At 29.5% G+C, this 14,058-nt stretch overlaps 2 protein-coding genes across 2 annotated transcripts; both read left to right on the plus strand.

The window, feature by feature from the left end:
* The first annotated feature begins 3,979 nt into the window (after positions 1 to 3,979).
* LOC130669979 (putative ankyrin repeat protein RF_0381) lies at positions 3,980 to 5,350 on the plus strand. Its single transcript, XM_057473146.1, has 3 exons — positions 3,980 to 4,883; positions 4,961 to 5,233; positions 5,307 to 5,350. The coding sequence occupies exons 1-3, from the start codon at positions 3,980 to 3,982 to the stop codon at positions 5,348 to 5,350; spliced, it is 1,221 nt and encodes a 406-aa protein (XP_057329129.1).
* Positions 5,351 to 7,273: 1,923 nt separating this feature from the next.
* Positions 7,274 to 11,753, plus strand: LOC130670175 (probable basic-leucine zipper transcription factor S). Its single transcript, XM_057473417.1, has 2 exons — positions 7,274 to 7,400; positions 9,660 to 11,753. Exons 1-2 carry the CDS (start codon positions 7,344 to 7,346, stop codon positions 10,347 to 10,349), a joined length of 747 nt encoding a protein of 248 aa, XP_057329400.1. The 5' UTR covers positions 7,274 to 7,343; the 3' UTR covers positions 10,350 to 11,753.
* Positions 11,754 to 14,058: the final 2,305 nt, after the last annotated feature.

Below are 14,058 nucleotides of genomic sequence, written 5' to 3' on the forward strand. Positions count from 1 at the left end.
AATTTTTTTTTACGGGGAATTTGGGAGTTTTTTTAGCGAAGTGATCTCGGAGTGACGTGGATTTTATGTCATTCCCAACTCACTCCTGTCCGGAGTTTCAACATTTCAATGAATTTATATTAAACTGTTAAACACTTCGCGAATTTTTTTTTAGTGTATTGACCTAAAAGAGCTTTAATTGGTAAATTTTTCAAATTTATTTTAGTTTAGAAAAAAAAAAAATTTTTTGTAGAAAATTTTTTTTCAGGTGGTCCATTATGCCCCAGATATCGCCGATCAGCTTAAAATATCAAAAATAACATGATTTGACCGAAAATGAAAAAAAAGTTTTACTAAATTTTTGAGGGGGGCCTTCATGCCCCAGGTTCCCCTATTACTTCGTTATAGTCTATCGGCTGAAGAGGAGGTCCCGTAAGCATTTTGTTGGCGCCGGGTAAATCAAACTGTTTCTTATGTATTTTGGGCCAAGGATCACGAAAATTGGGTCCATTTTGTTCAAAAGTGGTGCAAACAATTGTTTATAACAATTTATTTGTTTAAATCAAAATAACTCCCGAGCAGCTGGTTTGTTGGGGCAGTGTAGAGGAAAAAAAATGTTCAGAATAAAAAAATACACAAAAAAGGTATCATGTGTTTTTTTTGCATCTCAAATATTTCGTGAGATATAATAAAAAAACGAGCCGGCGCTCGGACCTCTCCCTCGCGCACTAGCGACTGCCTATGCGCGAGCTCTCTCTCCGCCAAATCGCGTTAGATGCTGGATAGGCCGGAATTTTTCTACAAGTTTTTTACATTAAAAATCATAGAAAAATAAAAAAAAAATCGATTAATTGTCGATACTACCAATCGACAGCATTTTTTCTGAAACGAATTTCTGTCGTATCGTCAAAAAATGTTTTTTGGTAGAATCGACATTTTTTCGATTTTTTGAATCCATTTCGGACTTTGAAAAAATCAATTTGTTTATAACATTTGTGAACAAAAAAAAAAACGTCTTTTGACGATACGACAAAAATTCGTTTCAGAAAAAATGCTGTCGATTGGTAGTATCGACAATTAATCGATTTTTTTTTTTTTTTTTTTTATTTTTAATGTAAAAAACTTAGAAAAATTCCGGCCTATCCAGCATCTGACGCGATTTGGCAGAGAGAGAGCTCGCGCATAGGCAGTCGGTAGTGCGCGAGGGAGAGGTCCGAGCGCCGGCTCTTTTTTTTATTATATCTCGCGAAATATTTGAGATGCAAAAAAAACACATGATACCTTTTTTGTGTATTTTTTTTATTCCGAACATTTTTTTTCCTCTACGCTGCCCCAACAAACCAGCTGTTCGGGAGTTATTTCGATTTAAACAATTAAATTGTTATAAACAATTGTTTGCACCACTTTAGAACAAAATGGACCCAATTTTCGTGATCCTTGGCCCAAAATACATAAGATACAGTTGGATTTACCCGGTGCCAACAAAATGTTTACGGGACCTCCTCTTCAGCCGATGGACTAATAGACATTATAGTTGTCTCAGTTATAATAAACGTTCTCCATTGTTGAATCATTAAAATTAAAGCAAAATTTTAGACGCCATACAGGTGTTAACGTGTTCTTAGAATTATTTTTTTTCTTTACTAATGCCATCGTCTCGACTATCACAGTTGTCCAGTCTATCTCTCAATAACTAGAATTATCTTAGTCATTTTTCTAGTCTTAAAATTTAAATGGATTTTGGGCCATTATTGAAGATTCTATATCATAGAAAAATCCATCAACGCTAATCGCTCATGACATTTATGAAAATGCAAGTCTTCCAAATATTTATATTGTACTATTGTTTAATTGTATATGTATGTCATTAAGATAAACCGAGATATTTTGACCTAACTCAGGTCTATCTTAGACACAAAAAGTCTTACCGAAGCTTTATTGACGACACTCATTAGTGCTCAAATACCAATTCAACAGTAGAATTGCTTATAGAAAATATTCATCTCTGAATACGGATTAACGTAATGACACTAATGGCGCCTAAAATTTTTGTCTATTCAACAATAAGGAATTCCCAATAGGCTCATCGTCTCGACTGCTATAGTCGTCTTAGATATATTAAAGGTTCCTTGTTGTTGAATTATTAAAATTAAACAAAAATTTTAGGCATCATTAGTGTCATTACGTTAATTCGTTAAGAATTTTAAATGACCTGTATGGGACTTTGGGATTTTCACGTCGAAAATATTAATTTAAACAATTATTTTCACTGGGAGAAGTTAATTTTTTTTTTATAAATTTCATTTAAATGCAAAATTATAACATTGTCATCAATACTGATTCAAAAATACTTTAATTTTCGTATGAAAAAAAGACTTTGCAGTTTTAATAGCAGTAAAAATACTATGCTTTTACAATATATATCAATGCTACAGTTAAATTTGCGAATTAGAGTTATTTTCAGCAATAATTTTAAACTCAGAATTAAAAATTTAATTATTCTTAGAGATAATATTAATTTAGACTTCGAATTTTAGTAATTTTTAGAGTCAATATTGATTTGAATTATAAAATAAAATTATCACTAACGATAATTTGAATTCAAACTGTAAACTAAAATTATGACTTACAAAAACTTTGGTGGAATGGAGATATAACTGTGAATCAAAGTTGGAATTACAATTGTGGCTATGGTGATGATTAGAATTCGAAGTCTGAATTACTGTTTTCGTTGATGATAATTTCCATTCTTGTATTATAATTATTTTCAAAAATAATTTCAATGACAATTTTAAATCACTCTTAAAGCGTTACTGAACTAAACATAAAAAATTGTTTAGAACTCTTTATTTGCAATAATCAATGATATTGTAAAAATTTGCTTACTAGAAATCGTACATAAATAATAATTTCATGAATTCAAGTTATTTCTGCAGGAAAAAAATATTTTTAGCGATGAAAATAATTAAAATCAATTAGTGTTACATATTCATCATAATCAATGCATTCGAATTCTATAAGACATGAGTAGCGAGACAACTTATTCTTTTTATACTTAAAGTAGTAAATAATAAATATAATGTCAATTTATTTGATTAGAAAATTTCAGAAAATGTCAGTTATATGGACAAAGATTTTAGTTTTTGAGTACCATGTAATTTTGTTTATTTAAATTTTAAATAAATTATTATTGTTTTATTGACTAACATTTTGATTTAACAAATATTTTTGTAGATAGAGTTATCATTGGGATAAATAATTTGAAAGACATAAAAAGTAATACGGCAAGCCATATGTATCTGTATACAAAACATCAAAATTGATTAATTAGCTTTCCAGATGAAATAAAATAATAACCGAATTTTAGTAGATTTCTTCGAGGGCCCATTTTGCCCCAAATTAAAATATTTTATTTTTGGAGCATACTGATTACGAATACATGGCAGATGACTAGAAAAAGTAAAAGGGTAAAAAAATCAAACATTAGAACTTTTATTTTGGGGGCCCATTTTTCCCCAAATTCAAAGATAAGTAACTTTCAACAAATGTGGCATATTGAGACCAACAACATGGGATGGGGCTAGAAAGAAGTAAAACAAATGAGAACTACTTAAGGGGCCTATTTTGCTAGCCCCCCCCCCTCTCTCTATTTTGTTATTTGAATCCCCATAAACTTAGTATTTCCGGAAGTACTCTATATTGCCCCTTCCTCTACAAATTATGACCATGGATATTTAAGAGTGGGGGTACCATGGAAGGTACCATAGACATCATCATTTAAAATCGTTTTTGATCTTGAGACGAGCAGTCGCATATATAGTTACTCTTGAAAGTTACTCTTGTATTAAAATCACAAACTCGAAATCAGCGGCTTTCAATAATTTGACTTTAAATTGTTATAAAGTGAACAGTGACTCTAACAGGAAAGTGTTAAAGTTCATAAACTCAAAAGTTTATTGGTTAAAAATCAACAATTATTGACTAAATAAAGTTCATTACAATGGAATTAAACCGTTTAACCTATACCTACGAATACGTGTGCAACTTGATCGAACAAGGAGTTATCGTAGATATTGATACAGTGGTTCCAGTCATGGGTGGTTTAACGCTGCTTCAAATCGCAACTTTCAACAATGATAAAAAATTGGTGGATTATTTGCTTCACAAGAAAGCTGATGTTCATTCAAAAAGCCGATACTGGGGTACAGCTCTTCATACTGCTGTCATAATGAAGTACCTGCCTATAACTGAGAGTCTAATCAATTATGGGGCAGATGTTAATGCTCGGGTACTTGTGGACCCTTATGTTACTCGTTTTCGGTATCCAGTGTCCGAAAATGATAAAGATATTCCTGAGTTTTTATTGAAACGAGACGACGATGTGAATAGGACATTGATTCTTTATGAATTGTGTTTTGCCAAATCACCATTACAAATTGCTATTGATCAAAGTGAAGAAGAAATGGTGGAGCTACTTTTAAAAAGTAATGCAGATCCGAATCTTGTTACTACTTTTTTAACACCACTAAACTGTGCTATTAGTGAAAAAAACTCACTAATTACAAAGCTTCTGCTGGCATACGGTGCAGACGTTAATAGTGTAAGTGGTTTTGGTTTTTCAATAGGAAGTTCTCTACATTTTGCTGTCAAATGCCTGAACACGGAAGCAGTAGAATTGATCCTTAGTGATAGTATGGTTGATCCAAATATAGTGACAGTGTGTGAAAATTCAGCGCTTCATTATGCAATTGAGTTCGCGATCGACGATAAGATCATAAGACAACTTCTAAATGCTGGTGTTGATATCAATTTAATAAACAGTGATGGTGAAACAGCTTTTACTTCAAATCTAAATAATTCACCAAAAGTTAATGACGCAATTATCGAACATATTGCAAAACTCAGTGCGGCGAATATTTATATTAATAAACAAAATTTAGCAATCGTAAATAAAGAAAAATTCGATGAATTACGCATTCAGTGTTTAATGAAATAGAAAAAATGAAGATAACATATGTTTGTACGAGCAATGTTACATTTTATAGTGTTCTGTGTAATAAATGTGAGCACAAATTGGCTGTTAGTTTAAAGTATGTTAGTGATAGTGATATTTTTGATTTGGACATTCCATCTCTTTTTCCACTGTACGGTGGAATGATAAGTTATCGTTTAAAAAAAGCATTAGGACGAAAAAAAATGTTGTTCAAAGCTATTAGTTTAACTAACGATATTTTCGATGAAATCCAACTCCCAAGTACTTTTACAAGGGATATTTTCAAATTGCTAACCAATAAAGATTTAAAAAAATTACAATGAAATAATTATAGAAATATTTTTAAGGAACATTATTAAGTTTGTATCAAATCAGTAGTTACCATAAGTCGAATTATAAAATCATTGAAATGAAATGTTTTACACTCATCGTAGTGTTGATAAGTATAATTAATAAATATGTGATCTTCATTAGCAGTATTGTAAATTTGTAATTACTTATTTAGTTTATTTATTTTTAATACATATATTATGCATATGACATTAAGTTTACTATTTATCTCATAAGTTTGTAATTAAATCGATTAAGTTTTATTTTTACTTTTTTATAGTTTTATAACTATTTATATTAATTATTTTAGATTGTTCCATATAAAAGAATTAAATTGATTGTAACATAAAAAAAAAATTAATTCTAATTTGGTTTCAAAAATCAATTCTCAATACATCAGTTATTTCTAATAAATTTGTAGTTCGTAAGTTGTAATTTAAAATCGTAATTATTCATTTAATTCGTTTACTTTTATTACATATCTGTATATTTTATATATCAAAAATAAATTATTGTAATTTTTAAATGTTGTGTAATTTGTTACAATTTATTTTAATATTTAATTATTTATAGTTAGAATTTAATTATTTATAATTTCAATTACAATTATTTATTAATTTCCTTCAATCAAAATTTTCGCAATTGTTTTCAATTTGATTCGTATTTTCATTGTTCTCTAACTATGTCAAAATAAAACAAGTAAAGTAAAAGTAGAATAATTAAATAACATAAAAAAATCAGTACATTTTTGCTTCAAATATTGATTTTAAATAAATATTCCAAACTTTAATTTGATAAAAAGTATTCCAAAAAATTTTGATCAAAGTTAATTTCAAATTTGAAAAAACAAATTTTTTCATCATATCTATATGCATTCAAAGTAAAAATACGTCGTTTCCCTAAAATTTTTTTTTGTACAACCTTATGGCCCCCAGTGGGTACTCCGGGTGCCATAAGGGCGTACCGAAAAATTTCAAATTTGAAAAAAATTTTTTTTCGTCATTTCTACGCGTTTTAAGTAAAAGTACGTTGTTTCCCGGAAAAATATTTTTTCGTACGCCCTTATGGCTCCCGGTAGATACCCTGGGTGCTATAAGGGCGTACAAGATTTTTTTTTTTGCATTTCTGCCCGTTTCAGGCATAACTACGTCGATTCCCGGAAAAAAAATTTTTATACGCCCTTATGCCTTTTGAAGGTTATTTTTTTCGGGATACGCCCTTATGGCATCAGTAACGCGAATAGTTTACTCATAAAATTTTATTTATCGATTCACAATAACTCTGATCTATCTCAGCTTTCTTAAAATCTCACGAGAAAAAATTACTTATTTAATTTAATACGCCAAAAATTATAAACAAAAGGAGGGTTTTTAATGTCTCCTGTAATTTTAATGAGAGGCTAAAAATGTTTAGAACGTTTGAACATTAAAAAAATATACTTATCATATCAGTGTCATTAAATTGAAATTAGTGTAAAAAACCGATGACTTATAATGAAAAAAAATAATAGTAACAATAATTTGGGGAACTTTGTTGACTAAATTCCATTTCCTACAAAAAGGTATCAATAATTTGCTTATAAAATCATGTTTATCGATTCGCAATAACTCGATTTATCTCAGCTTTCTTAAGAACTCACGAAGAAAAATTATTCATTTAATTTAATACGCAAAAATTATAAACTTTAGCAAAGGGTTTTTAATGTCTTCTGTAATTTTTTTATAATATCAATAATTTGGGAAATTTTGTTGACCAAGTTCCATTGCTGAAGACATTCAATGACAAATAGTGATAACATAACAATAATAAAAATGATCATTAGGGCCAAAATTGCTTACTAATGGTAGCATTCGAAGAATCGTTTTCATTTTTTTGACGCGTCAAACGCGTCGTACATGAGGTGACATCATGGCCTTGATAACAATAATATTCACAATTAGTTTGAGTATATATACGACAATATTTAGTTAGAAAAAATAGTGAGCGTCAGAACAGTCAACATTAATTTTTATTCCGGTACATATAAGAAACAGTTTATAAAATGTCTCTCAAATGTTTATCGATTCTTTGCTTCTTCATCGGGATCGCCGAAATGAGGGTAATTACAATAATTATTATAATTATAATATTTTTTAAAAAAGTTGTTATTATATTGATAATTAGATTCAATTATATGTATTAGCAATATATACAACTGAATAAGAATTTCTTATATATATATATATATATATATATTAGAAGACATGGAAAAGTAAAAAAGTATTTCTTTCGTTTTGAGTTTTTCTTTAATAAAAAATAAAAAAAAAAAAAAAAAATTTAATTAAGTTAATAAATTTTCATTTGAAAGTATTGTCTCTGCATACTCCAACTATCTTATTTATTTGCTCGCGCAGGCGCATTGCAACCTTTTGTTCGTTATTATTATTCATTCAAAAATTTTAACCTGTGAATTTCTAACCTGTGTCCCCTCTGAAAAATTCAATGTTGTTCTGATAATGATTAAATTTCTCTCTATTTAATTGTATAGACAGTCGTCATAAAAACTATTGTCCGATACATGTCTAAAATGGAAAAACCCGGTATACTTGTACTTAAAAATTTTTAGTTATTCATAATTAATCTTCTACATGAAAATCCACCTGTAAGAAATAAAACTCAAAACGAATGTAGTTTTATTACTAGCCCTTACGGCATCCCGTAAGAAAAAATATATATCCAGATATGCCGGAAAAAATAGCATACATACAGGGTGGAGGTACCATTTGTGGCCACTGCTCAATTTTTGGACATTCAATATTTTATTTCAATTGATAAAAAAGAGTGAAATAAAATTTCTCTTTTAATAGTAGGACAAAAGTATCTCTAGACATATTTCAAAAATTAATTATCCTGTTGTGTATTTAACGAATCAATTTATTCAAATGTTTCAACCCGAGTGGATTCGAATTACGATAATTACCGTAGTTTACCGTAAAAATATGATATTTTACCGTAAAGTACGACCAAGTACGGGAATTTATGGTGAAATTGCGGCAATTCATCAGAAATTTACGACAATCCTTCGGTATTTTACGGTGACGTTGCGGTATTTTACCGTTGATGTGCAGAATTACTGCAAAGTTACGGAATTTTACCGTAAAGTGAATGTAATTTGCCGTATTCTAGCATAAATTGCCGCGAACTACTGTAATATACAGCCAATTTGCAGTAAAAAATACGGTAATTTTCCGTGATTCGTATCTACTAAGGTTAATTGTCTGAAACTAGCCCTAAAGTGGCCAAAAACGTCACCTCTACCCTATATACGACGATACTAAAGATATAAGCCGCATATATACTACACGGAAAGAAAATTATGGGAAGTTTTGCTATGCATTATGGGAATGGTTCCCATAATGGTATGGGAATAGTACCTATACTACTATAGGGATGGTTCCCATAATATTATAGGAACCATTCCCATAATGGTATGGAAATCATTCCCATACTATTATAGGAATGGTTCCCATATTGGTATAGGAATGGTTTCTATATTGGTATAGGAACTATTCCTATAATATTATGGGAACTATTCCCATAATGTTATGAGAACCATCCCTATAATATCATAAAATTTTTTTTTTGCACAATAGTGTAGAAATTTCCCAAAATTTGGATTTTCTTGAATGTTTTGTGCTGACAAAAAATTCTTGTTAAAAATTTTAATGTTTTTTTGCCAAATACGATTTTTTTTTTTCAATGTTTGAATTTTTGTTTTTGTGTTTAATAATATTTCTGTGTATCGTAGAAGTGATTACCACACTTCTTTAAAATAATTTTTTCATGATAATATGGGAACCATTCCCATAATATTATAGGAATGGTTCCTATAATAGTATGGAAACTATTCCCATAATATTATGGGAATGATTCCCATAATGGTATACGAACCATTCCAATTGCATTATGGGAATCATTCCCATAATATTATGGGAATAGTTCCCATACTATTATAGGAACCATTCCCATAATATTATGGGAATGGTTCCTATAATATTATAGAAAGTATTCCTATAAATTATAGGAACCATTCCTATAATTATAGGAATCATTCCTATAGTGTTATGGGTACCATTTCCATAATTATAGGAACTATTCCTATAATTATTGGAAACATTCCTATAATTATAGGAACCGCTCCCATAATTTATGGTCGTAATTCCTATGATGGTATAGGAAAAAATTTCACAAAATGATGGGAACCGCTGCCATAATTTTCTTTCCGTGTATTTAGCAGGACAATATATTTTTTAATGCGTGACTTTTAACACGTATTATGCTGAATAAAAAATATTAAAATGTATTTTGTTTATTATAGTCAATTACAACAAGCATTCATGGATCAATAATGACAGTGGAAAAATGCGATTGGAATATTCACAATACATATGAATGTACTTCTAAAAACTATGATATCTCTCAGGGTATATCTATTACCGACGATGAAGTTTCTCTTGGTGGTCATAATGGTATTAGTATTAATATAAATAACAACGACGACAGCGATGAAGAAGAATCATGTCCAAGTGAAACCAGCGGAACCATTGCTATTAATAACGATAATAACAAAGTTAAAAATTGTGTCTTCGATAGTATAACTGGTTCGCTTACTATTAAAAATGGAAATAATAATGATAATACCATCACTATTAATCATGATAGCAAAGAAATAATATTGCATAGTGGAAATAATAATAACGATAAAATAATAATTAACGGTAATAGTGAAAGTATAATTGTCAATCAGGGTCACAATAATAATCTTGAAATAGTAATTGCCGGTAATAGTAAAAAAGTAATAGTTAGTAATGAAAATAATAACGTTTGTAAAATAACTGTTAATCGTGATAGTAAAGAGATTCAGATTAGAAATGCTCATAATAACGAAAATGAGGTAACTGTTAAAGGACAAAGAGGATTGATTCGTCCATTTGATCTCGTTGGGGGAAATAATGTCATGAAAGTTAATGGTCATAATTATCAATTTACTGACGACCAAATTAATTAATTGATAAGAGTAATAATTGAAAATAAATTAGTCAGACATGATGACATATGATTATGGTTAATTATGTACATGGAAAATAGTATCCGTTTATAGTAATTATTAATAATTAATCTATGATTGTTTGTTGAAATACTATTTGAATTATAAATGATTGCAAAAAAAAAAAACTTGAAATATTTCTTTATTGTTTTATTCCAAATTTTAATAGGGAAGTTGTAAAAATAGAGATGTATCCCTGCTTGAAAAATCCGATAAATTCTTGTAGGTGTGTGTATAAGGCCCTGTACTTAACTGTAGCACTTCTCATAGAACTCATTCATCCTTATAAAATCTCTATAAGAATTTATGAGAATCTATTTTTGATTCTATGAGATTTTCGAAACATGGATGATAATTAATTGAGATGATGATTGCACTAATATATGATCTTATATGAGAACGTGTAATCATAGGTGATATTATTTGGTTACCCGGGAAAAATTGTTTTTATAAAATTTTATAAAATAATATAAAATTTTATACAATTTCATAAAATTTTGTAAGATTTTATAAAATTTCACAGCAAAATTTTACAAAAATTCATACAATTTTATAGAATTTTATAAAATCTTATAGAATTTTATAAAGTTTTACACAATTTTATAACAAAATATAAAATTTTATATTGATGTATCAATATCTTCATCATTGCCCTCGCGGATTCGGGGTTACTGTGAAATCACAGTGAAATCAATTTTACCGTAAGTTTACTGTGTATTGATGGTAATTTCATAGTGAATTCACAGTCGTTTTGTGCCATTTCGTCACTCTGGTTATATAGTAATTTTACAATTAAATTACCATACTTTCATGATAATTTTACTGTCGATCAGCTATCGATTTATGGTAACTCAACAATGGTAACACTGAGGCTTTATCATGGGTTCACAGTCAGTTTATCGTGATTTCACTACGAATTCACTGTGATTCCATAGTAATCTGATAGTGTTAACTCTGTGACTTTACAATAGTTTCACAGTCAGTTCATAGTGGTTTAACCATGAATTTACCGTGATCCCATGACAACCTAGTAGTATTAGCACTGTGACTCTATGATATTTTCACAGCAAATTATTAGCGTTTTCTCCATGATTTCACTCTACTTTGATAGTGATCTGATACGGTACATTTATCATTAATCCAATTTCAAAATAAAAAATTTGAATTTTTAATGTCATTAATCGATAGAAATGGAATTAAAAAAAAATAATATCAATTATTTCATAAATGCTCCTATAATTATTTGTAAGTTTAGCAAATATTTGGGCACAAATGTATTTTATTTATTATAAATTTAGCTATTTTAGGAATTTCCGAGCGAAACTTTATCTGTAATTGTCTAATTTAGTTAATTTTATAAAAGCTTAAGACGGTAAAATTCTTCAGAATTATGAAAAAAAATAAATAAATAAAAAAATTGAATAACTTTTTTTTTAAAACTGTATAAATTGAATTTAAACTACTGCAAAAAATAAAGAGAATATCATTTAGATTAATATTTCAATAGTAAATATTTATTATTTATCATAATTTAAAATAAAATATTCTTAAATTAAGAAAACTTGATGATTTACAAATAAAGGCAAAAATTTTTTTTTGATAAATATCGAATTCTTTTAATTTTATAGTATTTAATAAAATAATTTTTCTTATAGCTTAATCTTGAGTATATATAGTATTGAATAGCATGAAGTAACAGATTGAATATTAAGTTCCGAATGCGTGTGGTGGCCGAGCGGGCTAAAGTACATGACTTAAGCTACTCTCAATCGAAGGGTCGGCAGTTCGAGTCCCATCATGCGTTAAAAAAAAATAAAATTCCTTCTTTACCGAGGGTAAAAAAATAGCATTTAATCCTCCAGAGGAATAATTACATGAAGTCGTACAAAGGGATGGATACTAAATAATTTTTTTAAACAAGAAATAGTATATTACATACCTAGGCCAGTAAAATAAGAAAAGTCTCAGAGCACATGTAATTGTTGGCCGAGGCGAAGCCGAGGCTGACAAACATGTGGTCTGAGGCTTTCTTTTTTACTGGCCAAGGTGCGTATACTATTTTTCTGCTCGACGAAGCCGGAAAGTTGCAACTTCGTTCAGGGCAGCGGCCCGAAAGTTGCCACTTTCCGGCCGGAGGGCAGAAAAATTATTTATTGAAAAACCAAGATTAGGATTATTGTTGCTATTATAATATTATTATTAATTTTATTATTATTATCGTTGAATCAATAAATATAGGATCTCAATATTGCCCCTAAATCTCGATGAAAACTAAGCAGATCCAGGATTAAATGATTAAGAAATCACAGTAATATTACTGTCAATTCACAGCGATATTATTGTGATTTCACGAAGAATCTATAGTAAGACTGCTGTGAAATCACTATATGATGACGGTATTATTACCGAGAAAGCATGACTGAAACACTGCAGATCCAGGATAAACTGATAGTGAAATCACTGTAAATACACAGTAATACCACTGTCAACTTACAGCTATACTACTGTAAATTAACTGTAATGCTATTGTGATTCTACTATGAATCGATGGTGAAATCATCATAAAATTACCATCGGATGATAATTATCACACAGTAAGCAAATGGCACAAAGTTACAGTGATTTCACTGTCATTTCACTATGATTTCACCGAAATTTCACCATGATTTCGGAGTAATCCCGAGTCCGCGAGGGTGATGAGTACTGAAACAAATTAATACGCTGAGTCAACCATAGTAAGTGAAATCCTTTAAATGAAATTTCTAAATAATATCAACAAATATTTAAGATTATTGTTTAACACTGCGATGTGCACGCTAACAAGTTTCACGAAGAAATAATAAAAATGGCCGCATGGCTATACTATAGACCAGTTTCTTCCCCCACCACCACTTTTTTGACTTAAAAAAAAAGTGGTCTCGATTCAAGAAAATAAATGACTCCACTTAAAAATATGTAATCTCCTATATTTTTGAGTGAATTTAACCTAGTATAAATATTAAATGTTGTGAAGCAGGAAATTATATGTGTATATTCAGAATATCACAATTCGGAAGTAGAGGGGATAAGAAATAAACGTCCTCGATTAATGGTTTATGAACAACTTGAGAAAAAATAAATAGTTTGCTCATGGTAGGAATCGAACCCAGACCGATTTGGCATCACGCGAGAGCTTTACCAGTTATGCTATCCGATCGTTCCCTCAACTTCGTTTATTTTACGTCTACGGTTACTAGCCGTAACACAACAAAATACTTAAACCAAGATGTTTTTTACCATTGAGTTGAGTACTTTCAATTCTTGACTCGAATCACAGATCATCTCGATTCAAAATAAATTATTCTTAAAGGAAGAATATTGTACTTTTCGGACAATTGATTATATTGGGGCAAAATATTTATTTTTCTCACTTTAAGAAAATATTTCTTACTTCAAGAAACATATATTATATCGGTTGAATAAAAAAAAAATCTTATGCCAAGATGACTGAATTTAAGAAAATTTTCGTTTTCATTCAAAATTGCAAAAAATATTCTTGCGGCAAGAAAAAATTTCTTGCGCCAAGATATCCTTTTTTTCTGTGTAGGTACACAAAAAAAAATCTGTCTATCCGTTGACCCTGCGAGCCAGCCCCAAAACTTCCCGCTGTTTTCGAGCTCCTTGAGCTCGG

The sequence above is a fragment of the Microplitis mediator genome, chromosome 6, assembly GCF_029852145.1.
Source record: "Microplitis mediator isolate UGA2020A chromosome 6, iyMicMedi2.1, whole genome shotgun sequence".
NCBI classification, from domain to species: Eukaryota; Metazoa; Arthropoda; class Insecta; order Hymenoptera; family Braconidae; genus Microplitis; species Microplitis mediator.

What these genes read in the sequence shown, in the direction of transcription:
- LOC130669979 (XM_057473146.1), top strand. Translation starts at nt 3,980, where the DNA reads ATGGAATTAAACCGTTTAACCTATACCTACGAATACGTGTGCAACTTG. An exon ending in CGAACATATTGCAAAACTCA is followed by an intron (nt 4,884 to 4,960) that starts GTGCGGCGAATA and finishes TTACGCATTCAG; the next exon opens with TGTTTAATGAAATAGAAAAA. An exon ending in CGATGAAATCCAACTCCCAA is followed by an intron (nt 5,234 to 5,306) that starts GTACTTTTACAA and finishes AAATAATTATAG; the next exon opens with AAATATTTTTAAGGAACATT.
- LOC130670175 (XM_057473417.1), top strand. Translation starts at nt 7,344, where the DNA reads ATGTCTCTCAAATGTTTATCGATTCTTTGCTTCTTCATCGGGATCGCC. An exon ending in TCGGGATCGCCGAAATGAGG is followed by an intron (nt 7,401 to 9,659) that starts GTAATTACAATA and finishes TGTTTATTATAG; the next exon opens with TCAATTACAACAAGCATTCA.